Source organism: Carassius auratus, chromosome 2, assembly GCF_003368295.1.
Source record: "Carassius auratus strain Wakin chromosome 2, ASM336829v1, whole genome shotgun sequence".
Lineage (NCBI taxonomy): Eukaryota > Metazoa > Chordata > Actinopteri > Cypriniformes > Cyprinidae > Carassius > Carassius auratus.
Genome location: NC_039244.1, coordinates 14239556 through 14267228, shown reverse-complemented (window position 1 = coordinate 14267228; position 27673 = coordinate 14239556). Strand labels below are relative to the sequence as shown.

The following is a 27673-nucleotide window of genomic DNA, read 5'->3' as shown; positions in this document are numbered from 1 at the left end:
CCGCACCTCTCTTCCTTTGGATATCAATGAAACTGACATGGATGTACAAAAATATTGTTCATGTAGGCTTGGGGTTGATAAAAAGATTTTTATCTTGGAAGAAGTCACTCATTTTAACAAAAATACAGTAGTAAACAAATTGTGAAATATTACTAAAAAATGTAAATATCTATTTTCTATTTTAATTAAAATGTAATCTATCCCAGTCTTCAGTGTCAGAAAGCTCAAAAGAACAGCACTTATTTTAAATGTGAATGTCTTTACCGTTACTTGTAATGATTTTTTATGTATCTTTTCTGAATAAAGGAATTTATTTTTAACTGTAGTGTACATTTGCATGTCTTATTTATTTATTTTGTATAAGTGAACCCAACTTGTTTGTCTCCTTGCATCAGCCTGGCTGGCATCCTCAGTCTTCAATGAGTCCACTGCGAGGGTCCGTGACGTGCATACTGACTGAGACACAAACAAACCCCACCGGCTCAGCTTACCATTTAAAATGAGCTCTTTGTGCTTTTAACACTGTGGCTTATAAATGAGAGGACATGGACACAAATCCGTGAACCGTGGTCTTTTGACTGTCCTGTGATGCTTTTATCACACTCTTCCTTTCTGTCTGTGGTTCTCTCTCTCTCTCTCTCTCTCCCCGTGCAGCATCCAGAGCCATTTTGCGTTAGGCTGAAGAAGCACTGTCTCTCAGCGCATTCCCACATCTATTAACCCTCCATCAGCTTCCTGACGCACCACTGCGTACCAGGCCCTGCAAAACCAGACTCCCTCAGTCTGATGGTCTTGCCAGGGGGGGCTCCACCTGCATTGATGTTGCTGAGCTGGGGAGAGGCTGAGAGCCTATAGGAAAACACATAACAACTGGGTGAGGAAGAAGAAGACGGTGGATGAACGCAGACTTGATGGAATAGCCCACCGCTGTCCGCGATCCCGACAGGATATTATCGTCAGGAATCAGTATGTGAGATCTTGATTATTGTTTGTGTGATTTGTGGGTTTTTAAACCATTGTTTTTCATGTCTCTTATGAGAATAAGGAGGGTGGTGCACTCTGTTCCCTTGTGGTCCTGTTCCGAAAGCCACATTGAGGCTGTTGGAATAGAAAAGGGTAAAACAAAAAATGGAAAAGATCTTGAAGGAGATGGTTATTGTTTATTCAGTAATCAGTCATTTACACGCATTGTCTGAGACTAGCCATGGTGCTGAAGGATGCTGTTTATGTGTGCAGGGTGAGGCTATGTCATGAGATCTGGGCCTTTTCCATAACGGTTTATGTTTTTATTTGTAAACCCAGAAAGATTAAACCGACAAATATGCTACTGAGAGAAAAGACGAATATATGGAGTTTTTTTATTTAATTAGAAGCGTTGAGGGTGAATGCAGTTCGCACCAATATTTGCGGACCAGGACACGATTTATTTATTTAGCTAATATAAGAAATTAGAAATGAAATTCTGTATGTTTGACTGTATTCTGCGCTGTACTAAAGACTCGGACAAAATATTGCCATAACAGACACGTCACACGTTACCACCTCAAGTCTACAATGACGCGTTAGCCTACGCTGAAACGCTTATATAGTGTTATATAGTTATATAGTGTTAATTAGACGATGATGATGTCGGTTATAATCGTGTAGGTAATTTTTTTGATTATACTTGGAGCGCGTTTATGTCGCGTCGCTCGCAGTGCATGGGGTGTTGCATCTCAGCATCTACGCAGACGCAACTCTAAATATAAACAGATGGGGTACATGTTTATATATGATGTGATAACCTTGTTTTGTATAACTGGTTAGCTTAATTACATTTTAAACGGCTTCATTGGGTTTGTTTTGGCGGCTGGGCTGAAGCTGACGCAAATGTGCGTCCATCACAGCTGCTTCATGACTGTATGGATGACGGTCACAGCAGCCATTTTCAGCAGAATGTAAGGGATATGTGATTAATAACATTTGCTCCATATTGTGTACAAACATAACCATGATTTTCTGCTCGAAGGAGGGTAGCTACTTATAGCCCAGTTTTATTTGGATAGTGTATGGACAAATGCTGTCCAAATTCACCCACAACTTGTTATTAATAGCCACATTCTATTTTTAGTTATTAATATTTCACTATGGGTGGGTATCACATTAAGGGGGAAAATAATCAAAGTATAAATTAATAGGACAATTTTCAATATTAAATGTTGCAATAAATAGCCTATATATGTTATCTTTTTTCCAAATTATTTCTACAGTAAATCATTGATATTCCTCATGGCACCTTAAGTGAATTTGTTGATATGCTTTTTAGAAAGGAATAAACTAGGAAAATTTTTCTCATCATGATTTGGTAATTTGCAGTATCAAAGAAATGACATAAAACTCAACCCACTTCCATTTTATATATATATATATATATATATATATATATATATATATATATAAAAATTCAGTCTTTTAATTGGATTACTATATCCACTGTTGGACAGTTATTACATGGGTTATGTTGGACATCGTAATCTTTTGTTCAGAGTTGTTGAAATGAAATGTCCCAGAGTTTATTTTTATGATGTTATGATAATTGCATACAGTTCAATTCCCATGTTTATAAATAATCACAAACAATGTATGGTTATAACCCATATAATATAATGAAACATTATTTTTTACAAATAATCCCAGGGGGCATGAGAATTTAAATGTACTTATTAATTTACTTATACAATTACCTTGCTTTATTGTAATCTGTGATATGGATTTAGTAAGTACTGTATATTAAAAACAAGAAAATCTGTAATTTTTTAATTGTTGCAGTGTTTCCAACAGTTTTCTGATATAGTGTCTGCTTTTGAATCGATTATAAGAGCTCTTAATTTGATATATGTGAAGATAGCTACAATACGAGTAGCTTTAGTGTCTGCATGCCTTGAATAGGCCTGAATTTTACTCTCGGATTCTGATTTGAACAAGCTGTTTGTTTGTTCTTTTATTAAATCTGCATATGAATCCTAAACCTGAATCCTAAAAATCCTAAGTCTGTTTCGCTACATATAGTTTTTCAAGTTCACATAGCCATATCTGATGTACAGTAATCTACTGAATGAAAAGTCCTGAAAAGTCCAACTGAATAAAAGTCCTGATGAGTCATGTTTTGGATCTCAGAGAACTCCATTACCTAAATGAGAATATCATGGTGTAATTTAGCCAATACAATACTGAACAGATTTATGGGGATTTTCTTTAATTATCTCTTCAAGTGAATTGCTAAGGTACTAAATCTAAAGAGTATGCCTTAACCCATTTCTAGTCTTGTTTTGCAAAAGAAGAGTTGACTTTTGACGAAACATGGTGTTTTTTTGTTATTCTAATTGCCTAATTGTATCTTTACTGTACTCTTAATTCTATAGTGAAGTAAAATAACATCTATTCTTTTGCTATTCCAGCACATACAGTGGCATGTCTGCGTTTCTTTCTACAGGTGGCAGGTGGCCTCTGATTCCTGGCTGGGCTTCGTCCCATCAGATCCTGTGCAGTAGCAGAGTTCCAGCACGCAGACACCATGGCAGGTGCCTCGGTCAAAGTAGCCGTCAGGGTCCGTCCCTTCAATTCACGAGAGATCGGAAAAGAGAGCAAGTGTATCATCCAAATGACAGGCAACACTACCAGTGAGTGTTCTTTCAAAACACATATTTTCACTCGCTGTCAATGTTGATTTAAACTCATCTGAGTAAAAGTTGTTTGTCACTGTGCTGTATGAATAATTTATGACTAATGAAATATTTATTCATGGTCTCTCATCAGCACCACCATGAGAGGAAATAATAGTGCATCTGTAGGCTTGCAGTTTTGAAAATGTCAAAAGGGTCATACTTTAGTTTTCTGTAAAGGTTTTCTTTTAAATTGGTGAGGTCTGCAGCCTGTCACCACCTGACCACCTGTTTGTTGACTTCAAATTTACTGAACATTAGTTCAAATTTTTTTTTTTCAGAAGGCAAACTATAAAAATGCTGTGAAATATTGTTGCATTTATCCATCAAGACAAAAATATGAGAGACTTAGAGATGCAATGTGGTTCATCTGTTAAATGTTTCTCTCTATTATGCAAGAAAAATAGCAAAATAATTTCATTGTCACAACAAAATTTTTTATAATACATATATTTTAATAAAAATCATGGGAAAACATGGATGGTAAAAATATTTATCACTGGTACATGTTCATTTCACATGCCTTTAGGAAAAGACTTGGACATGTTCAGAAACAAGGTCCACTTCATGCCAAGAACTCTGTGGTATTTCAAGGCCCCATTTCTAGAGCAGCTCCAAAAACTGCCCTGTTGTTCTGCCTGCAGCGTGAGTGCATGGGAAAACAGAGTCAGCTGATGCAGAGTGTGAGGTCACACACACTGCATGGCTTTGTGCTGGTGAAAGGATGCAGGAGGATTCATGATCTCATTCCCAGAACCCCAGGGATGGCATGATTCATGCTTCCTTAGACTCATCTGTCCTGAAACATGCCAACATACACGTATAGTGACAGTGCAGAAAATGCTGTTATGATGACTATATTGAGATGATATTTTTGTCTTTTTGAACATGGCTTTTGTGGATAAATAAACTAGGTCTTCATTTAATTTATATAAATAAATTAAATTACAATTACAATTTATAATTAAGTATAATTAATTTGTTTATTTAGAGAATAGCCTGCTAGAGTATGACTGTTTTTTTTCTTATCTTATGATGAAAAATACAGTAGTACTATAATATTGTGAGATGTTATTTTAATCTAACTAAACTGCTTTCTGTTTTAGTATATTTTATATAAATATAAATCTAATTTATTCCTGTGGTGGCAAAGCTGAATTTTCAGCAGAGTAATTCAATATGAAATGATCCTTTAAAAATCATTTTAATTTGCTGATTTGATGCCCAAGAAACATTCATTATTATTATCATCAACATTCTATGTTTTTCTTTTAAGTTCAAAAGAACATAATTTACTTTTTAAAAGAAATTGGTTGTACTATTATAAATACCCTCACTGTCATTTTTGTAATCTTCCTAAACCCCAAGTTTTGAACGGCTATGAATACATAAATAGTGAAGTTCCTTTGACCTCATCATGAGTTTTTTAGTGTCATCTTTTGCCAGACTTCAGATCTGAGTGTGATTGAAATTAAATGAGGAGTCTGGAAAGAGTTTTACTTAGTTTGTTGTTTTCTCCATTATATTTATTCTCTTTGTTTTCTAGCAATTATGAACCCGAAACTGCCAAAGGAGAGCAAGAGCTTCAACTTTGACTATTCCTATTGGTCACACACAACGGTGAGTTTCTTCATATTAACTGCCAAATCTGCCTCTTACACAACTCCCTGCTGCTATTTTTAATTATAAATGTTACTGAGACATTTATGGTTATTAACTTTTTTTACTTTGTGCATTTCTGTCTTCAACAGCCAGAAGATGTGAATTATGCATGCCAAAAGCAGGTTTATAAAGACATAGGGGAGGAAATGCTACTGCATGCTTTCGAGGGATATAACGTCTGCATCTTTGCCTATGGACAAACTGGGGCCGGAAAGTCATATACCATGATGGGCAAGCAAGAGAAAGACCAAGAGGGCATCATCCCACTGGTAGTACACTATAATACCATCTGAAATTGACATTATCGCTGTCTTTGATATTGTAGCAAATACTGAAGCTTAGATGCTGCAGGGTTTAAACTAACACATTCGTAATGCTGAATCTATCTGTGACAGCTGTGTGAGGACCTGTTTACCAAGATCAGTGACAATAATGACAACAGCATGTCATACTCGGTTGAGGTAAGAGCAGCACCTGCATCATAAATTGCATTTTTACCATAGAATCATTATAGCATGATAAAATGTTGTTGTTTTTTCAGGTCAGTTACATGGAGATCTACTGTGAGCGTGTGCGGGACCTTCTGAACCCAAAGAACAAAGGGAATCTGCGTGTGCGAGAGCATCCTCTGATGGGACCGTATGTGGAGGACCTATCAAAACTGGCCGTTACTTCCTACAGTGACATACAGGACCTGATGGACTCTGGAAACAAAGCAAGGTGACACAAATTTGAGTATAGATTACACTACCATTTTAAATGTTTGGGGTTGTTAAGATTTTTTAAAAGTTTAGAATGTCTCTTATGCTTTTCTATGCTACTTATATTTTATTCAACTAAGAATTACAATGGTGTTTATAGAATTCCTTGATGTGTAGAAAGTTCAAAAGAACAGCATTTATTTGAAACAGAAATCTTTTGTAACATTATAAACATTATAAACTTTTTTACTTTTAATAAATTTAATGTGTCCTTACCGAGCGGCAACCTCGTGCACTCTTTCGTGAAGCCAATAAGGAAGTGACAAAAACTGCAATTCATCGACTGACCGCTTGAGGCTGGCTGCAAAAGGGAGTCAGTCCCATAGACTCCCCATGTTAAAATGCCCAGCTTTACAGCAGAAATAAACATGTTAACAGCCTGGTTCAAAAAATTATTTTGGTCTATATTGCTAATTTTGCCCTTCATGACAACTGTGAGGGGGGTGATTTTTTTTTAAACTCATCCTTTTAAATTATATTAAGACTTAAAGTTCTGCATAATTAAGGGCGTGGCCACTTGAGTGACAGGTGGATTGCCGCTGCTGACAATGCCGTCGCGCTAGGTGGGTGTGGCTTCAGCAATCAGCTCCCGCCTTTTTGCCCATTTTCGATTATCCGGGAGAGTCGCCTGGTGACGCGCTGCCAAGATGGCGATGGCCTGCTCTGCACACTTTGAGCTTCAAAACCGCTATTGAGGAGTCTATGAGTGACGTCACGGACACTAGGTCCATATTTTTTTACAGTCTATAGTCCTTAAAAAAAAAAGGTTTGAATTTCTTAAAAAAAAAAAAAAAATACTGACCCCACACTTTTGCACAACAGTGTATATATCTCTGCACATCATTTTGAGCGAATGAAAATTGTGGGAAAATTGTATTCATCTAAAATGAAGCATAAATTCTTACTTTTTGGATAAGATAATCTATGTATGTAAATGAAATTCAATTATTCACCACTGCATCGCTTTTCTGTTATCAGGACTGTGGCGGCCACCAACATGAATGAGACCAGCAGCCGCTCCCATGCTGTGTTCAACATCATCTTCACACAGAAACGACATGATAGTGAAACAGAAAACACGTCTGAAAAGGTACTGCATCCTCTCCTTCAGCCTTTCTCACCAGGTCTTCACATATTATGGCAAAGTTAACGTGACTGCCTCTTCAGAAATAGACTATAATGCAAAAGTAGGTGATACTCTGCATTTCAAGCATCACTGATGGATGTTGGCAGTTTGAGGCTGAAGTTGCTGGTTTGTGCTGTAGAGTGCTTCACCGTTCTTAGACAAAACATTTCCATTTGCAAACAGGTCAGCAAAATCAGCTTGGTAGACTTGGCAGGGAGTGAGAGGGCTGATTCTACTGGAGCTAAAGGCACTAGACTCAAGGTGGGTCACTTTGAGTTCAACATCTTCAGTTTTCATTTGTCTTTTCAGATGAATGCATCTTATAAATGTGCCTGCTTTGTCGTTTTTCTAGGAGGGAGCCAATATCAACAAATCTTTGACAACACTAGGCAAAGTTATCTCGGGTCTGGCTGAGATGGTAAGACTCCCGTTAGTTTACAAATAAAAGTTCTTAAAGGAAAAGTCCAAAAATGGTAATCATTAAACAAATATTGTTGTTTTGTAGGACTGTGCACCAAACAAGGTAAGGATCGGTTTAATTTGTCTTTAATTATCAAGCATTTATAGCTTTGACAATTGACGCATTCTCCTTACAGAACAAGAAGAAGAAGAAAGTGGAGAGCTTTATTCCATACAGAGATTCAGTTCTGACATGGCTGCTGAGAGAAAACCTCGGTATGAGGCTTTATGGACCATGCACATACAGTACTTTCTTAAAAATTATAACTGCTCTCCAGCACATAACGAAATGCATATTGCAGCCAATGTGGTCAGTTTACCTGTGGCATGGTCCCAAGACATTAAAAAGATTCCTGAAGGTTACAATGTTTTTCATTTATCAGGAGGAAACTCGCGCACTGCTATGGTAGCAGCTCTAAGCCCTGCTGACATTAACTATGATGAGACCCTCAGCACGCTCAGGTAAGAACCACCTATTTCCATAAAGGCATTACTGTATTTTAGACTAATAACCTAGAATCGTGTAACATTAAAAACTGTTTTTGTTTGGTAATGGCTATGCATTAGCTATGAAGAATTGATCTATGTTTTTAGATGTTATTAGCCTCAGCAGGTAATGTTCTGTATGCTGAAAGTTTTGGCACATTCTGAAACCGTTTTGGATAGTTAGTAGCAATATCACTGTCACAGGTATGCTGACCGAGCCAAGCAGATCCGCTGCAACGCCGTCATCAATGAAGACCCCAACAACCGCCTGGTGCGTGAGCTGAAGGACGAGGTGGCACGTCTGAAGGACCTGCTCTATGCTCAGGGTCTTGGAGACATCATTGAGAGTGAGTCACCTGATACGATTCAAACTGAGCATCTACAATGTTTCACTCTACTTAAAATGACAGATTTCCTCTCAGATTCAAATGCTGCCAGGCGATATTATGAGTAAAGCAGCTCTAGGAATGTGTCTGAAGGATTTGTCTTCTCTCCCTGTTTTTCTCAGCATATCGGGCACAGGCTCCTGGGATATCTGCTCTCAAATGTGTGTATTTTGGCACCCTAAAGGCTTCACAGCTAATGATAAACCAGGGGTCGGCAACTTTTTTATTTTTTCTTAACATGAAATGTAGTTTTTTATTTACAGTATATTACAAAACCTAAAAATTCAAAAGCAGTGCCAAAGTGTGTCACCCATGCAGCACTGTGAACAAGACTGTAACTCACAGGACACACATTTATTTGGGTGTCTCACTATTGCACTATTGCATTTGCATTTTTTAGTTTGCTCTGCGCTGTCTGATACATAATTATTTATTTTTTATTTTTCAATGCACTTGTTCACGCCACATGCCAACATTTACTCTCCAGAGCATATTTTTTACTCTTATTTGCTTGATGAGTGTTCATTTTTGCAATCTAACCTCAACATTTTATAATAAATAGTTTAAGTATATTACAATCATATAACAATCATACAGTAAATCCTCTGTCCTTTTTATATGTGTGCCAGTATTGACCCTTTCTAATGCTGCCGACCCCTGCGATGGCCAAAGCAGGAATCTCTGGACCACCAAAGTCCATGCTGTGCAGTTTCAACTAATCAGTTTAAATAAAACGAGTTAATCTGACGGGGAACACAATTATTGGACACCGCTGCTCTGATGGTCCAAAGGCACTCTAGAGGTTTTGCTTGGGATTTGCCTCTACGTGAAGCGCAGGCATGTGGTCATCTATGCGGTCTGTGTAGTCACAGATCAGTATTACATTGAGTGTTCAGTTCATCTCCATGCTCATTATCTCAAGCATGGTTCAATGAATTTGAGGCATGATGGAAAAATACATTAATGATCATTTTTGATGTTCTGATTTACTTGAAAAATCAAACACACTACAGTGTCTGAAGTCCTCAAATTGATGTCCTCTACCCTGCGCCCCTGCAGCTTTATAACCTTTTTGATTCGCTTTTCAACTTTATGTTTGACACGTTCTACTCTTCCTCCTTCCCCTTCTTTTCTGTTTCCATGGTTTTCCTTTTCTCTCTTACCACAACTTTATCCTTTGACTCTCCAACCTGTTCCCACGTGTTGCCCAGACTTGTCCAGTTACAAGACTAATCTCAATAGCATCCAGGCTGTCAATCAAAGGGGTGATCTCTCCACAGTGACCAATGCCATGACAGGGATGAGTCCCTCGCCCTCCCTCTCTGCCCTGTCCAGCCGAGCTGGCTCCATCAGCAGCCTGCATGACCGGATCATGTTCAGCCCAGGTAGCGAGGAAGCCATTGAGAGGCTGAAGGTGAGAGAGAAGCTGATGGGATGGCTGGATAGATGGTGTGATAAATGAATAAGGCCCAGTGCTGATTGTCTTAATGTCTTAATGTCTGACCTCTTTTCCAACTAGGAAACTGAGAAGATAATCGCAGAACTCAATGAAACTTGGGAAGAGAAGCTTCGTCGCACCGAGGCAATTCGAATGGAAAGGTTGGAGACCTCTGAGAGATTTTATCTTGAAATGTGTCTAAATTCAAGTTTTGTATTCCATGTGTAAAAAAAATAAATAAATACAAATCTTCTATTTTCACCAGGGAGGCACTTTTGGCTGAAATGGGTGTGGCGATGAGGGAAGATGGAGGAACCGTTGGAGTCTTTTCACCAAAGAAGGTTAGAAGATCATATGTGCTTTCTAAAAGGAAGCTAGCCTCGTCTTATGCTTCAATCAGCACTTCCTTATGATTTGACTTTCAGACATCTCACCTGGTCAACCTCAATGAAGATCCACTGATGTCTGAATGCTTGTTGTACTACATTAAAGATGGAATCACAAAGTAAGAGTGTTGTTTATTTACACCCAGTATTTTCAGTCATGGACCACTGGGGGGTCCACAAAGACATTGCAGGGTGTGTGTTAGTTAACATGAATTAACAATGAACACTACTTTGCATTAAAGACTACAGCATTTATTAATGCTGATCTCAACATTTTCTAATAGATTTAAGATCAAAAGTTGTATCTGTTAACATTAGTCATGCACTGTGACTTTATTGTAAAGTGATATACAAATAAAAAAATAAACATTTCTAACTACATGACTAACCATTAAAGGTGCTGTAGGGAACTTTTGTAAAAAATTTTTTTTACATATTTATTAAACCTGTCATTATGTCCTGACAGTAGAATATGAGACAGATAATCTGTGAAAAAAATCAAGCTCCTCTGGCTCCTCCCAGTGGTCCTATTGCCATTTGCAGAAACTCCATCGCTCCCGGGAAAAAACAACCAATCAGAGCTGCGGTCCGTAACTTTGTTTGTGTTCAAAATGTAGAAAAAATGTATATAATAAGTGAGTACACCATGAATCCATTTTCCAAACCGTGTTTTTGGCTTGTCCTGAATCACTAGGGTGCACCTATAATAAGTGTTTATATTCAGACTTTTAGATTGCTTCGGGGGTACCGTGGCGGAGTAACCCAGTACCTTTGTGATTCTTCATAGACATAAACAGAGAGAAGTAGTTCCGGTGTTCTTCCGCAAGACGCAAGCAGTTCTGTTTATTAACCGCTAGAGCGTCAAAAGTTCCCTACTGCAGCTTTAACTAATGATCTAACTCATGTTAAAAATAACTAATGAACAAAAACCTTTAACTAATGTTAAAAATAATACACAAAAATTGTTGGCCAAAAAAAAAAACAGTACATTTTTGTTAAATTTTTCCTATTTTTTCCCTTTTATTCTGACATATGGCCTCCATGTTTTCCTGCAGGGTCGGCCGGGAGGATGCCAGCAGTCGCCAGGATATTGTCTTGAGCGGCCACTTCATTGAAGACGAACACTGTATCTTTACAAGTAGCACAAATGCCTCAGGAGAGGGTACGGTGGTCCTGGAGCCCTGTGAGGGAGCAGAGACTTACGTTAATGGGAAGAGAGTGACAGAACCCACTGTTCTCAGATCAGGTAACTGCTTCAGTTTCTAGGCACAAACATGGCCAGTCTATTGAACAACTTTTATTTGTTTTTTTGGTCTCTGTAAGATGTTTTGACCCTGTCTTTTATCTATCTATCTTAGGTAACCGTATCATTATGGGCAAGAGCCACGTGTTCCGCTTCAATGACCCTGAGCAAGCACGGCTAGAGAGGGAGAGAACCCCATGTGCAGACACACCTGTGGAGCCAGTGGACTGGGCCTTTGCCCAGAGAGAACTACTGGAAAAACAAGGCATTGATATGAAACAAGAGATGGAGCAAAGGTACATATATCGCATATCAAATCTAGATAGGTGGAGCTGGAGGAGGTGGAGGGTTTCAGCTATGATAACATGCTCCATGACCACCTACAGTGAACCCTGAACCAGACTAAATGTTAAATGTTGACCAAGATAGAGTTTCGTGACTGATCTAGATATTTAAACCACTCTGAGAATCAGATCAGCTGGCTAAAACCACCAAATCAACCAGCTTATAATTAGTATCAGCTCCAATATCTAGTTTTTGTGGCTTTACTCTGAGGCCCACATCATTTACAGGTTACAGGAGCTAGAAGACCAGTACCGCAAGGAGAGAGAAGAAGCAAGCAACCTTCTGGAACAACAGAGACTAGTAAGTCATTTTAGACTATTAAGAGCTTAATTTTTCCTTAAGAGGGAGAAACTGGAAGAATCTGTCAATAAAATTCAAATTTAACATAGATTTTTCATTTAGGACTATGAGAGTAAGCTGGAAGCTCTTCAGAGGCAGGTCAACTCAAGATATTACCCAGAAACTACAGAGGAAGAGGAGGAACCTGAAGAGGAAGGTGGGTAATACAGTTTAAACCACATAGGTACTGTATGATCTGAGCCATATCATGTGCATAATCAAATTAGCATATGATTTCATGTTCTGAAAACGTGTTGTAAGTGCTTAGTTGTTTCTGAGACATCTCATGGTTCATATTTTGGTCCTGTAGTGCCGTGGACAAAGCGAGAGACAGAACTGGCCCTCTGGGGTTTCCGGAAATGGCGATTCTATCAGTTCACCTCTCTCAGAGACTTGCTCTGGGGAAATGCAATTTTCCTCAAGGAGGCTAATGCCATTAGTGTGGAGCTAAAGAAAAAGGTACACTGAAATGATTTTAGGTCAGCTTAATGAAAAAAAAAGTTCATTTAGGTATAAATGGATACAAATCTAATAATTGTTCCCTTTTTACTTTGCAGGTTCAATTTCAGTTTGTACTACTAACGGACACACTGTACTCCCCACTGCCCCCTGACCTCTTGCCCCCTAGCATAGCCAAAGATAGGGAGAAAAGGCAGTTCCCACGCACCATTGTGGCAGTAGAGGTTCAGGACCAGAAAAATGGTGCCACACACTACTGGACACTGGACAAACTCAGGTACAGTGAGATTAAACATACACAATATGCACAAAATGCCCACAAGAGGAGTCTAGCCCTTAAGTTATGCATGACGAGTTATAACTCAGCTATTTTCAAAATGGTGTTACTTTTCCGATAAAATGCTTATTTTTTACACCAGAAATGATGTAACATAAGAAATGCTGCATCAGTGTCATATGAATGTCTGTCTCATATGTTGCATTGGGAAGTCTGATCAATATTAGTGAATTGTTAGGTCAGACAGATAATGTAAATAAATGATTCACCAACCAATTCAACCCAACATAATTTTGCCGTTTAAATTATATACTAAAAAGAGATTGTCCTATTAAAAATCATGGTTACATGCATTTTGTTTGTAGTTACTGTAGTAGTGTCTAATTAATGTTTTAACTGAGTAGCTTGGCTATAGTTGAACTATTTTAAATTATGATGAATATGTAGCTTGTTTACACCTTCAACACTAATTAAAAAAATGTAAAGGGGATTAATTCAGATACTATAAAATGAACAAGTATTTTCTACACTATCAATGCTTATGCCCTTGAATAATGGCCAAATAGACTTAAATTGATGTCACAGTCATGACTATTTGGTATTTGGTACATTATTATTCTAAAGAGACAAAAATTTGGATGCACTATGTGTAGAATTAATCATAATGAATTTTAGCCGCCTTTTCCTTTTTGGTTTATGTTTAAAAAGTGAGCATATAAATGGAACATCACAGAGTATGCTTTGCTTATGCATCACTGTTGTCCCAGCAGACAAAGACTGGATCTGATGAGAGAAATGTATGACCGAGCAGCAGAGGTGCCCAGTAATGCAGTCGAGGACTGTGAACATATGATGTCCGGCGGTGACCCCTTCTATGACCGCTTTCCATGGTTCCGTCTGGTTGGTCGGTGAGTAATTGATCAGTCAAATTTTTTTGCTTTAAAGTGCTGAGTGGATGCCGGTATTCCCACTGTACATGACTGGAAACAGTGTGTGCGTGTGTGGTGTTGTACTAACCCAGTTCCCGTGTTTTCGGGTGCACCAGCACTCCCATTCTCAACACGTGCATGAGCAAGCGCATGAGTGACCTTACCCTCTCCCCCACCCTCTCCGACCCCGACTCTGACATAACCGAGCTCGCTGATGAGCGGCATTATGGGAAAGTCAAGGTGGAGGAGGAGGAGTTGGATGACCCGGATGATGAGATCTTTATGGAGGACCCTGGCTCAGAGCTTGGGAGAGAGGAGGATGGTGTGGGGGAGGACTCCCCATGTGTCAGCGATGGCAAGGACCCCTTTTACGACCGCTGGCCTCTGTTCAGTTTAGTGGGAAGGTTGGTGAGGTTTCAGGAGCATGCTGTCAGAGGAAACTAGCTCTTTCACACTGAGTCACAGACAACAGGGTCTGTTACTAGAACTTCCTAACTGAACACAAAATAAATAAACATGACAGACGGAGAGAGAAAATATATTGGAAAGATAAAGATAATTTTGGTCAGTTCTTCAATGTATTTTAATGTTTTCAGGTAAAACAGGTAAAAATGTAATTCTTGCTAAACAAACATTAATGCCATATTTTTTCTTCTGGTGTTCTACATTATAAAGTCATTTTCACGGATTTTCTTGGCATTTATTATTATTAATTAGTATAAGAATTATTTGGATCTTATTTTTTTTTATATATACTTTTTTATGCTATTCTATTATGTCAATGTAAATACAGTTAAATAAAATATAATAAATGTAGTACATTTATAATAATAATAATAAAAAAAAATAAAATAAATTATTTTAATTTAAACAATACATTTTGAAGCTGTTCTGTTATGTCAACACAAATATAATAAAATACATTTAACATTAATAATGATAACCACTTCAAATTTAATAAACAAACAAGCAAACAAACAAATAAATAAAAATGTTGATGCCTTATGCCAATGTAAACATAATAAAGTATAAAACAATATATAGTTTATGTATTAATAACAACAACAACAACAACAACCCACATTTCGATTTTAATTATAAATGCGTATATGAATAAAGAATGATGGTATTAAAATGTCAATGTAAATATAATAAATAAAATATATTTTTAAAAATATATTTCTTTATGGTCTGTCATACAAGATTTGACTTTGAACATGTGAAAATCTTCACCTGATCTGAAGGCAGTTTTAATGTCTCTTTCTGCATGTTTCACATGTGTTTTACTTCTAAGACAACGAAGCGTTTACCCTTTTTTCTTATGGATTGATAATCTTATATTGTTGCATACAGTGTTGAAATGGACCATTTCAGTGGTATCTGAGGTTTTCAGTGACTGAATAAGAGGAAGCTGAACAAAATGAATAGTAATGTCAAGATTGTGAAACACAGTAAACCACTGGTGACAGATTCCTAATTGATGTTCATTTATACAGTACATAAGGCGGCTTTAGGCATTTGGAGGCATTTTAACATGTGGCTCTACAGGACAAATTAATAGTGTTGTGAATGCCAGTCATGTCAATTCTGCCATTTTGAAAGATGCAGCACTGTATGGCAACATAATACATTTTTGTCTGCTCTTTTCTGAAGTTAAATTAGCATCCTCTACAGAATTCTGTTGTTTCTGATTGGTATAAATCAGTGGATTTTTTTGTCTGAAAAGCTGCAGCGCTCAAGATGAAAGAGCTGGTTTCGACTACAGCAGTCTCAATCAGGCATGCCAGAGCTAAAATTTGTATCACAGTTTTGGATTGGCACCCACACTCTCACTTTCCTGCGCACATGCAAGATGCAAGATTTGTGACGTGTGTTGACTTTAATTTCTCTTTGATGGAGGTTAAATTCATGTATGTTTATTGTCTTTCAGTTTTTTGCTTTCCAGTTTGCATCTGGCCCAACAAGCCAAATTTTGAGTTTATTTTCTCACTAAACATTTTGTTTATCTGAGCATGCTATATTTGCGCCTCACCAATCTTGTCGAAAGCTCCTCCCCTCTGGCCATACCTGCTGCCACTCTTAAAGTCTGCCTGTCAAGCTTCATCCAGCAACAAATTGAGATCAAGAGGGCAGTTTTGAATTGAATGAATGAATTTGTACAAATCTGTCACCAAACTTAACTGCATTCAATGTCTTGTTTAGTTCAGGGATTTCATACACACATAATTGTGACATGGAATTATAATTAAACCGTCAATCAGTTACTGAAACTTCAATTAAAAGATTTACAGACAGATTTATGACAGTGCATTTCCCTATCTTCAGCTATGTTTAAGACTTGACAATTAGAGCAGTTAGTCAAAAGTTATAGTGTAAAGTAACTTGTGGTGCAGTTTTCCTCTATGCATGCTCTCGAAACACTTTCACCAACCCTCACAGAGACCAAAACCTTTGCTATCACCGCTTTCTGTATCATTTTATGAAAATGGAACCTCTGATAGAGTATTCACAGATGAACCACAGACTTTTTGGCTTTCGTTGGAGTAGCTTCTTGTTTCGTTGCTTGTTTTGTGTATAATGTTGTGTTGTCTAGTGGCAGTGTGGCTGAGTTGATCTTCACTGACATTTTTTCAATTTAAACTTTCCATTCATGTTAACACTCTTTCTTCTTTTTTCACCCCATCAACTGTCTACAATCCCTCTTCTTTCTTTGGCTCTCCTCCTTTTCCCCACATCCCTCCTTCTCCCATAGGGCATTTGTGTATCTGAGTAATCTGCTGTACCCTGTGCCATTAGTGCACCGTGTGGCCATTGTGAGTGAGAAAGGCGAGGTCAAGGGGTTCCTCCGTGTGGCAGTACAAGCCATATCAGGTAAGTTTATCTTCATGATGCTTTCACAAACCTATTTTGAGCAGATTCCAATTAGAAATTTAACTTAAGTATCATTTTACTTTTTTTAAAATAACAGTATAGGTGTACCACATGGCTCAGTATTCAGACCGATTATGTTTTCATATTTCATTGGTAAATTATTATAATAATTTTTTTAGGAATTAAATATGTACATTATGTACGTATATATGTACAGGTGCATCTCAATAAATAAGAATGTAATGTAAAAGGACATTTATTTCAGTAATTCAAATTGTGAAACTTGTGTAATAAATTTATTCAGTGCACACAGACTGAAATAGTTTAAGTCTTTGATTTATTTAATTGTGATGATTTTGTCTCACATTTACAAAAACCCACCAATTCACTATCTCAAGTAATTAGAATATGGTGACATGCCAATTAGCTGATCAGCTCAAAACACCTGCAAAAGTTTCCTGAGCCTTCAAAATGGTCTCTCAGTTTTGATCATTGGGAAGACTGCTGAACTGACAGTTGTCCAGAAGACAATCATTGACACCCTTCACAAGGAGGGAAAGACACAAACATTCATTGCCAAAGAAGCTGGCTGTTCACAGAGTGCTGTATCCAAGCATGTTAACATAAAGTTACAAGAAGGAAAAAGAGTGGAAGAAAAAAGATGCACAACTAAATGAGAGATCCGCAGCCTTATGAGGATAGTCAAGCAAAATCGATTCAAGAATTGGAGTGAACTTCACAATTATTGGACTGAGGCTGAGGTCAAGGCACACAGATGTGTTTCACAATTTGAGTTGATTTACTGAAATAAATTATCTTTTCCACAACATTCTAATTTATTGAGATGCACCTCTATGTATGTATGTATGTATTTATTTCCTTCTTTGCTCTGAACATATTTAGAATTGTTTTGTGTATGCACGCATAAATAGGATTAAATATTAAGTTGTTGCTATAATCTTTATTTTCTTGTCACAGCTGATGAAGAGGCTCCTGATTATGGCTCAGGTGTGAGACAATCAGGAACTGCCAAGATCTCATTTGAGGATCAACAGTTTGAAAAGGTTGGTTGTGTTACTCATTTAATGTAAATGATTCTGTTTTCTCTTGGCAAATTCATTCTAACAGTTATTATCTCTGAAGTGGAGTTTGGCTTTGGATTTTTAGTTATTAAATTGCTTTCATAGAAGTTCACAGAATAATTGTTTTTCTCTTTGCTTAGTTCCACACAGAATCATGCACCGGTGGGATGTCTCACACAAATACATCTCAAGAGGAGCTGCGCATCGTAGAAGGAGAAGGACAAAACTCAGAGATGGGCCTCAGTGCTGATGAGGTCAACAACAACACCTGTGAAGGTAAAATGTTTTTTTTTTTTTTTAACATTACTCTTGGACTCATTTATTTATTTTTAAGTGATTTTATGACGAATGTGTGTGTAATAAAAACAAAAACTCCTTGATCACGGGAAGAAGGAGTTGGGAACCTCTGGCGTAAAAACACTGGCTCTGATTGGCTACCATGAAACATATGACTCTGCCTTAGCCAATCATAATCGCTTATCTCATTATTAACCCACCTCCTCACTCGCTGTGTGAGCCAGGGGTGCGTTCGGATTACATAGTTTATTAAATCAATGCATAGTAACGCACCGCATTTAACGTCCAGTAAGGTTAACGGCGTTATAACGACGGGAAAAGTAATTAGTTAGATTACCCCGTTACTGAAAAAATGACGTCGTTACCTAACGCCGTTCTTTTAAACATCGTTATTCCAAACACTGCTCTCGGCCCTGCCCCACTCATCACAGTATACATGCCAGAACATAAAATAATATGCCCAATAATCATACTGTGATATTTTTACTGTTAAAGTAGAGTCAGACAGTATTTGTATTCTAATCTTAACTGTTTTCTCATGAATTGCTGCATGTAGTCTCCCCTGATGATCCTAGCAGTCCTCTGAAGGATGGTCTGGAATGTTCTCTTGATGTGACTCAGGAAAAATCTCTCCAGCACTTGAATATCGGCAGCAACTTCACCTTCAGGGTCACAGTGCTTCAGGCCTCCAGCATCTCTGCTGAGTATGCAGATATCTTCTGCCAGTTCAAGTGAGTAGATGTATCACATCCATAGATTTATCAGGATTTTTCAAAAAAGAAACTGTGCTGTACATCTGACAGACTTTAGGGTTTGAAAGGCAAATACTTTTGCACTTTACTTACACATTTCAGACACAGTTGTTTAGACAAAAAAAAAAAAAATGCTGCCAATTTTTTTGAAAGTTGACACTCAAAAACAATGCACCCCCTCAGTCTGAATGATGCTTCTGCAAACACTCATCCAGCATGCTCATAAGACATCTGATGCAATGTCATCTCAGCTGTCCTGTGTCTTTTTCCAGCTTTATTCACAGGCATGACGAGGCATTTTCCACTGAGCCATTAAAGAATACAGGCCGAGGGCCTCCACTGGGATTCTACCATGTACAAAATGTAATCAAAATGTGTCATTTATTAATGAAGTAATTCAACCAATGTTGAGATGTTAGAAATAAATCAAACATAAACAATTTGTGTGGTTTGCTACTATTGCAGATAACTGTGGAAGTCACCAAGTCTTTTGTGGATTACATCAAGAGTCAGCCAATCGTTTTTGAGGTGTTCGGCCACTACCAGAAACAGCCTTTCCTTCCTCTCTGCAAGGACTTAATCAGGTGAGCAACTTTAGATTTTTATTATTATAATACGTTTTAGTCACCTAAAGTGTCAAATAAAATGTTCCCTCCCTCCCTATAGTTCCTTACGTCCAACAAGAAGGCAGTTCCCTAGAGTTATGCCTTTGTCAAAGCCAGGTAGGGTGATGTTTTGTCTTATTTCTTGACCAGTACATACAGTACTTGTGGTCTGTCTGTGTCTGAACTCTATCTCTGTCTCTCCCCAGTGCCTGCCACTAAACTAAACACGCTGACACGCTCCACTGCTGGCCCCTGTCACTGCAAATATGACCTTATGGCATTCTTTGAGATCTGTGAGCTGGAGGCCAACGGAGAGTGAGTATCTGATAAACACATTGTGGTTTATTCATTTAAGCCTATATGCATGGCAGGTTATTCCTATATAATGTAACCCTTTTATCTGTTTGTGTACTTTTTTAGCTACATCCCAGCTGTTGTTGATCACAGGGGTGCAATGCCCTGCCATGGTACATTCCTGTTGCACCAGGTAAACATGAATCCATCTTTCTGTCCCTACCGACCCCTTTAATGGTAGTACGGATGATAAGAGATCGTATTTCATTTACACCTCTTTTTAAAAGTTTATAACATTATAAATATCTTTACAGTCAATTTTTATTAATATTTCCTTGGTGAATAAAAGTATTCATTTCTGTCAAAAAAGTTTTTACAGACCCCAAGTTTTGAACATAATTTTTTTAGATTGAGATAAAAACGGGGGATTTTTCATATTTTCTGCAGGGCATCCAAAGGAGAATTACAGTGACTATTGCCCATGAAACCGGCAATGATATTGAGTGGAAGGAGGTTAAAGAGCTCGTCATAGGTTAGAAAAATGCTGTGCTATTTTTCTCTTTTAAAAAAAATGTTATCCATCACATTAAGCGCTACTGGCATAGAGGACAAACCGGGATGTTATGGTGAACGTTCAGGCAGAGTTACAGATGACACAGCATTTCTTTTGTTCTTTTTTTAGGGCGTATCCGTAACACACCCGAAGCAGATGAGACTATCATCGACCCCAACATCCTATCCCTCAACATCCTGTCTTCAAGCTACATACGACCATCTTATGATGACAGGTACACCACTGATCCTTCCTCCAGTACCTCTCAATAACACAATACCTTTACAAACTGTTTTTGCTATTTGAAATATGACTATTGTGCCATAATAAAATAGCAATGTTAGCAATAACAAAGTGTTTACATGAATTCTATTTATTCAAATGATTTGTATTATGCATATAAGGTCAATTAATTCATGTATATTAATCAATTACTCTAAATATGTGTGCTAACAACACTAAACATTTACATAGATGTATTTAAATGTAATTTTATTCTTAATATTCTAATAACTAAAATATGTTAACAATATTTTAATTCACTAACATGTTAATTTCTTTATTGTGTGCTGTCAGAGTGTCATTGGGAATTGACCATAGGTATGTTTTTTCCTGGAGCATACAGAATTTTCTATTTATGTATTGTAACCCACCTTATGTTTTCAAACTTGTACAAATTAATAAAAAATTTGCAACTTTTTAGGACATTTTACCGCTTTGAGGCCGCATGGGACAGCTCCATGCACAACTCCCTCCTGCTGAACCGTGTCACTCCATATGGAGAGAAAATTTACATCACTCTTTCTGCCTATCTTGAGGTGAGAAGGACCCTTTCAAACTAAATTGATCAGATTATGGCATTTAATCAATGTGGGAGATATTGGAATTAGTCAAATGAAGTATCAACACAAGTAAGAGTAAATTCAGGTTACACAGTCAGAAGTCTAGCTCTGAATTTGATTATGAGATGCTCAACTAATGTTGTTGTTGTAATGTTTAGATGGAGAACTGCACTCAACCCACTGTCATCACTAAGGACTTTTGCATGGTGTTCTACTCCAGAGATGCTAAACTTCCTGCGTCTCGCTCCATTCGAAACCTTTTCAGCACTGGTGCCTTCAGGCCCTCTGAGAGGTGAGGAAAGTTTGCTGGCCTCTTTTTGCAGTCAAGTAAATTGATTTTGAGTCAACCAATGCACCATTTCCAAGCTCTAATGCTCAAAATTTGACATCCAAAACTGTTTTTCATTTGGATTATCATTGTAATAGTGAAGTTAATTGGTCTTTTATGTCTCAGTAACCGTGTGACTGGAGTGTATGAATTAAGCCTCTGCCATTTGGCTGACATTGGAAGTCCTGGTAAGTTATGTACAAATTAAAATGTTCAAATTATCTTTCTATGATTTAACCCAGTTGTTTGATTTATTTTGTTGTTCTGCTGTGATGGTGCAGGTATGCAAAGGAGGCGCAGACGGGTGCTGGACACCTCAGTGGCGTATGTGCGCGGAGAGGAGAATCTTGCGGGTTGGAGGCCCCGCAGCGACAGCCTTATCCTGGACCACCAGTGGGAGCTGGAGAAACTTAGCCTCCTACAAGAGGTAAATATGGTCCATCTGAATGCTTAAGGGCTTTTAATTTTGGCTTTTTGTTTTCATTCAAGTAAATGACTGTGAGGTCTGTGTTTGCTTACAGGTAGAGAAGACCAGGCATTACCTGCTGCTGAGAGAGAAGCTGGAAGCATCTCTACTTCTGGGACAGGACTCTTTCTGTGGCAAAGACCTGATGGATTCACCAAAGGCCTCCAGCCCCGCGATCAACCCAGTAGTCAGTCTGTGTCTGGACAGTCCCAACGAGAGGCAGAGGGACCTGGCTGCCAAGGTGAATGTCTGCCTCTTTATAGTCACATAACATGACATTGATAGGCTATTCCCAGCAAGTCCAGTTTGACTAAACCAAACAAAAGTGTGTGTGTGTTTGTGTGTGTGTGTGTGTGTATAATGTTATGTTCAAAACAAAATTTCAATTGTATAATGTATATACATATTATTTTTTTTCTCACAAGTCTTATTTTTCACACAGTTGCTTCTCAGGTAGTTATAATGAATTTTTCATATTGTACCACAAGGCTCAGTATTCAGACCAATTATGTTTTCTTATTTATTTACTTAAACTCCATTCAAAACAAAATATTCAGATACCTCAAATAATTGTTTGCCGTACAACAATAAATAAATAAGACTGGCATTTCAATAGAAAAAAATAACAAAATCATTGCAATATATTAATTCAGATTCTGTGTAACGTTAATAGACACGTTTAGTTTTTCTAATAACATTGTTCATGTCCACATGTTAAAACTTGGTCCTGGTGAGATTAAGCCATACGTTTTTATTACTCTTAACTGTTCTTTTACTATATTGAAAACCACTACTCTGAAATGCTTAAAGTCTTAATGTCGTTGCTTTATGTATTTTATTCCTTTTTCCTCCATTCTTTTTCTCTTTTCAGTGTGTGCGACTGCTCATGCACACCTTCAACAGGCAGTACAGCCAGGTGAGCAGCAGTCTCAGTGAGAGCAAGGTGAGCCTTTACAGTGTCCATCCACACCTTGCCTCATTCTCTCCCTCATGCAGACCAGATATCTCTCTCTTTCGCTATCTCTTTTTCTTCTTAGGTCTCATTTAACATGTCTTTTTCCTTTAACCATTACAAAAAATAATCGTCATTTCACTTTCACTCTCATTCACTCATTTAGAGTAGAGCAGCATGAGTAGTGTAATAGATGCTTTAAGGGTAAGCATGGCATTGTCTGGAATATGATGAACGAGACACTTTTAATTTGTTTCCAGCTTTATCACCAGGTGGTGCTCTTTTTGTTTGTTTGTTTTTTTTTTAGCTATCAGAGATGTCAGCATCACTTTTAGGAGAAAGTTCTTCTTCCCATCTGAGCACTTTGACACCCTCCTCCACCTGCCCATCACTTGTGGACGGACACTATTGCAGTCCAGAGCTCAGGTTTGTGTATTTTCAACATAAAGTCCAGAAGTCTCATGCTGATCTGATCACAGTATGGCTAATACTAGTTCTCTGAGAAACAGCCTACACAGTCTCAGAACACCTCAAATACTTTACAACTAACATGACTTTCTTGTTCTGTGTGATTTTTCAGAGGCGCTGAAACAAACTCTGGTGCCTCTAGCCCTGATCTCGACCCCTTCAGCCCTATAGAGAGAAAACCCAGGAGCTGCACCTTCATCCCAAACATCCAGGAGATTCGCGTCAGGTAGCACCCCAAACAGTCTGTCTCGAATAATTTTCCTCCTTAACTCAATTTTAACATATAAAGTACACTGTGCAGGCAGGCAATAAAAAACTCCAACTTATTGGTGTATTTTATTGAAGTGTGTTGACAAATGTGTGAAATGATGTACACTTACATGAGAGTCATTGTTTTTACATGAGATCACATGACAAATACTGCTTCCTTTAACCTTTTCACATTTCCTGGTTTATTAGAAGCGGAAATAATCATAGTTGTAATGAATGAAAGCTACAACAAATATAATTCTTGCATGCCCTTTTGCTCCAAAAGCTAAAGAAGAAATCCACAATAGCATTTCTATGATTTTACCAAAGAGGAAAAAAAATATTGAAACAGTGATGTTGGTCAGAAGAGAGAAAGACGTCAAATTTGCCATTGCTACCTTAGCTGTTGTATTTGTCGTATTTTTCAGTATTTTGATGTCAAAGTCATATAACACAAAGTATAGTATACTATATGTACATGTATAAAAAAATGAAAATAAATTTACAATGTTTATAATGTGTGAAATATTGGACACTTTCGGTTGTAAAAATTATTTAAGTGACATGCATGGAAATACTTGTACAATTTAACTGATAACTGAAACACTTTACTTTTGTATAACATTGCATCCACATCACTAGGTGTCAGTATAACATTCAAGACCACTGTTGAAAAACTCCAATCCTTAAAACTTTAAACATCCTAATGTATCATGTTACTGATTGCCCTGTAAATAATATGGTATCTATGTAATCTATTTTTCCTGACTACAGCCCTATTGTGTCAAAGAAAGGCTGTCTACACTTTCTCGAGCCACACACCAGTGGCTGGGTGAAGCGTTACATTGTGGTGCGGCGGCCATATGTCTACCTGTACCGCAGTGAGAGAGACTGCGTGGAGAGAGCCATCATCAACCTGTCCTCTGCTCAAGTGGAGTACAGTGAAGATCAGCAGGTCATGCTGAGGGTGAGGCCATTTATTTATACCTCACAGAATGACATTATACCCATGATTACTGAGTAAAGAGTTCTGCTAGCCATAGCTGTCTACTGATTTTGTTAACCCATGTGATGTTTGGTTCCCAGGCTCCTAACACTTTTGCAGTGCGCACTGAACACCGCAACATTCTCCTCCAAGCAGCCAATGACAAAGAGATGCACGACTGGCTGTACGCATTCAACCCACTGCTGGCAGGAACTATCAGGTATTCACTATTCATTCAACAGTGCACTTACTTTAGGTCTTGAGAACCACTGCTGTAATGGTCATAATCAGTGATATCGCTACATTTCTCCTAATCTCTCTCTACCCACAGGTCTAAGCTTTCCAGACGAAAATCAAGACAGCTGAGGATGAGAAAGTGTTTTTCTCTGGCTGAAACCATAAACTGAAAGCTAGCAGGACGTTATGATGTAATTAGGTCATGTGATCATAAGTGCCCTATCCCCATGTCATCACAGCTGCCTCTTGCCTGCCCTTCCCAGCATTCCCCTCTCAGTCTGTCCATGCCGAACATAGACTGTGGGCTTGGCTTCACAGAGTATGTGTGTTTATGTGTGTGTGTGTCAGACCATATTTAATGTAAATTTACAACATGAAATATATTCAGAACCTCCCCTTAACATACCTTAAAGCTAGAATGGCAAAACAGCATCTTAAACACGGCCCTACTCTTAGTTCATTTGTGAATGCGACTCGGCGCTCCGTTTGTGTATGTGCTTCTGCAGAGTAGATGTCAAGTGCTTTTACCTGGGTTCAGTAGCAGCCTCTTGGTTTGGATTATTCTGCCATGATCATTGTGATTTTTGACGGGATGCAGGTCACCTTTCATGCAGTGGATGACAGAAGGTTTGCGATAGATTTTAGACTAAAAAAGAGGTAAATGTCCATTATTTAATCAAAAATCAGCACTGGAAAAGTACAAAGTGTCTAGCATACAGGTTTATTTTGTTTTTATTTTCAGCTGTAATGTCATTTTTACATTACATCTTTGTTTACTTATTTATTAAGTAAGTCTTTGTTTTATAAACATAATTTATTAAGAGTGTGCTACAAAAATAATAATTTTTATTTACCTAGGTTCATTTGCACAAGTGCTTCTGCTACTTAAGAGTATCAGCTTCTTTAATCTTTCTCTATTTACAACTTTTTATTTTTTTTTGCACAGGAAATTGGAGAGCTGTGGCGCTAAATGACCCGTTACTGATATACTGAATGAAAATACATCAGCGTGCATTAAATGAGGGAGATTTTATTTCGGTTACATCACATTTTTCAAATGTGACCCTTAACCACAAAACCAGTCTTAAGTCGCTGGGGTATATTTTAAGCAATAGCCAAAAAACATTGTATGAGTCAAAATTATCGTTTTTTCTTTTATGCCAAAGATCATTAGGATATCAAGTAAAGATTCAGTTCCATGAAGATATTTAGTAAATGTCCTACTGTAAATACATAACAAATTCATTGTTGATCAGTAATATGCATTGCAAAGAATTCATTTGGACAACTTTAAAGATGATTTTCTCAGTATTTTGATGTTTTTGTACCCTCAGATTCCACATTTTCAAATAGTTGTATCTTGGCCAAATATTGTCAGGTCCTAATAAACCATACATCAATAGAAAGCTTATTTATTCAGCTTCAGATGATGATGTATAAATCTCAATTCAAAAAAATAGACACTTAAGACTGGTTTTATGGTCCAGGGTCACAAATAATATTATGCAGAAGGTTACGTTTAAAATGCTGTATCTCAATTGCATAGTTCCTCATTTGTAACTGCTATGTTCAGCTCAATCCAGCCTTAAATGTTATAATATACTGAATATCTGTATTCAAACCTCTTACCTGGTGTTTCCTAGTGAAGCAGCAATAAGATCAAGTCTTATAAGAGAAGATCAAGTTTTAGTGTTTCAAGATATAACATAAAGTCTATAAACTCTGATGGCTTTTAACAAAGATTATTATATTTCTTTTTTTTGATGTTTTGTGCCATGGGCCAGCCAACCCAAAGAGCACAACCGTAGCAGCAGCATCTAGTTGTGAACGTGCCTGAGAGAGTTCAGCAGTTCTTCAGAAGCAGCAGTATAAGTATGCCTTGATAGACTCTTAAATGAACTACAGGTAAAAAAATATAAATTAGAGAGAGACATTTAGGTATTTGGACAACATGTTGACAGTAATACATCCCAGTGCCCTGACGTTTTTTATCCATTCCTGTCTTTGATAATGCTATGTACTGTATATGATAGCATGTTGTACATATTTACTCAGCTTTTAAGTGAAATGTATCAAACGTCTCTCATTTGCCTCATTACAGAATAAGAGTAGCATTCACATAAAAATAATAGATTCAGTACTGAATTGAAGGATTACAGTTGACTATGAGCATTGACACGGTGCCCTGAAAACAAAGCATGCAAGAGGACTTTGTCAACTTACATATATATTGCAGATAAACCAGATTTTTAAGGTTTGTAGTTGAAAATATGTTTCTCTTTCACTCTCAATTGATCCTGTGTTGACATGTCTTTCTGAGCATCGTTTCAAATAAACATTTCATCCATTCAAATAATCCAAATTTTAAAAAAACATGTGTACCTACTGTAATTGTTGATTTGTTCTGTATATAAACCTAAGTGTGGTCTAGCACACGGCTGTAACCACTTTATACCGTAATGAATGGGCTGTAGTGTACTCAGTGCTCAAGTTCTTTGAGTGTTGGCCCTGTGTCTTCTAATGTCTGTGGACACTTAACACTTTGTCAGGTGTGAAATAAATGTGAAATATGCGCAATCTTGATCGACTGTATAGACTTTTTTTTTTTATCTGAATCAGACGAAGGTGCCCAAACTTTTTATTATGGCCAAAAACTGATTTATGGCCATGAGCCACAAGTAAATTCTGCATTATA

The 27673-nt window shown here is 37.6% G+C and overlaps 1 protein-coding gene across 11 annotated transcripts; it reads left to right on the top strand.

The window, feature by feature from the left end:
• The first annotated feature begins 652 nt into the window (after positions 1 to 652).
• Positions 653 to 25992, top strand: LOC113116840 (kinesin-like protein KIF1A). Of its 11 annotated transcripts, none has more exons than XM_026285179.1 (49): positions 653 to 966; positions 3473 to 3659; positions 5248 to 5321; positions 5453 to 5632; positions 5759 to 5824; positions 5905 to 6083; positions 7103 to 7214; positions 7434 to 7511; positions 7603 to 7668; positions 7756 to 7773; positions 7847 to 7925; positions 8093 to 8171; positions 8400 to 8542; positions 8704 to 8742; positions 9862 to 9995; positions 10101 to 10180; positions 10285 to 10360; positions 10445 to 10524; positions 11461 to 11651; positions 11764 to 11944; positions 12221 to 12293; positions 12396 to 12489; positions 12643 to 12791; positions 12890 to 13068; positions 13839 to 13976; positions 14114 to 14401; positions 16750 to 16868; positions 17847 to 17932; positions 18091 to 18226; positions 18804 to 18978; positions 19272 to 19362; positions 19465 to 19583; positions 19666 to 19721; positions 19811 to 19919; positions 20025 to 20091; positions 20346 to 20430; positions 20581 to 20686; positions 21028 to 21051; positions 21155 to 21269; positions 21452 to 21585; positions 21748 to 21809; positions 21903 to 22048; positions 22143 to 22328; positions 22959 to 23030; positions 23347 to 23465; positions 23620 to 23733; positions 24531 to 24723; positions 24843 to 24961; positions 25073 to 25992. In XM_026285179.1, the coding sequence occupies exons 2-49, from the start codon at positions 3554 to 3556 to the stop codon at positions 25146 to 25148; spliced, it is 5391 nt and encodes a 1796-aa protein (XP_026140964.1). In that variant the 5' UTR covers positions 653 to 966; positions 3473 to 3553; the 3' UTR covers positions 25149 to 25992. The 11 variants fall into 11 exon arrangements, with proteins under 11 accessions (XP_026140964.1, XP_026140950.1, XP_026140966.1 ...); XM_026285165.1 differs by having other exon boundaries at positions 9793 to 9995; XM_026285181.1 differs by lacking the exon at positions 8704 to 8742.
• Positions 25993 to 27673: the final 1681 nt, after the last annotated feature.

Excerpts from the sequence above, each read along its gene's own strand:
- LOC113116840 (XM_026285165.1), top strand. The coding sequence starts at position 3,554 with ATGGCAGGTGCCTCGGTCAAAGTAGCCGTCAGGGTCCGTCCCTTCAAT. Across the intron at positions 11,652-11,763 it reads ACCCACTGTTCTCAGATCAG|GTAACCGTATCATTATGGGC; the intron begins GTAACTGCTTCA and ends TATCTATCTTAG. Across the intron at positions 23,031-23,346 it reads GCAGTCTCAGTGAGAGCAAG|CTATCAGAGATGTCAGCATC; the intron begins GTGAGCCTTTAC and ends TTTTTTTTTTAG.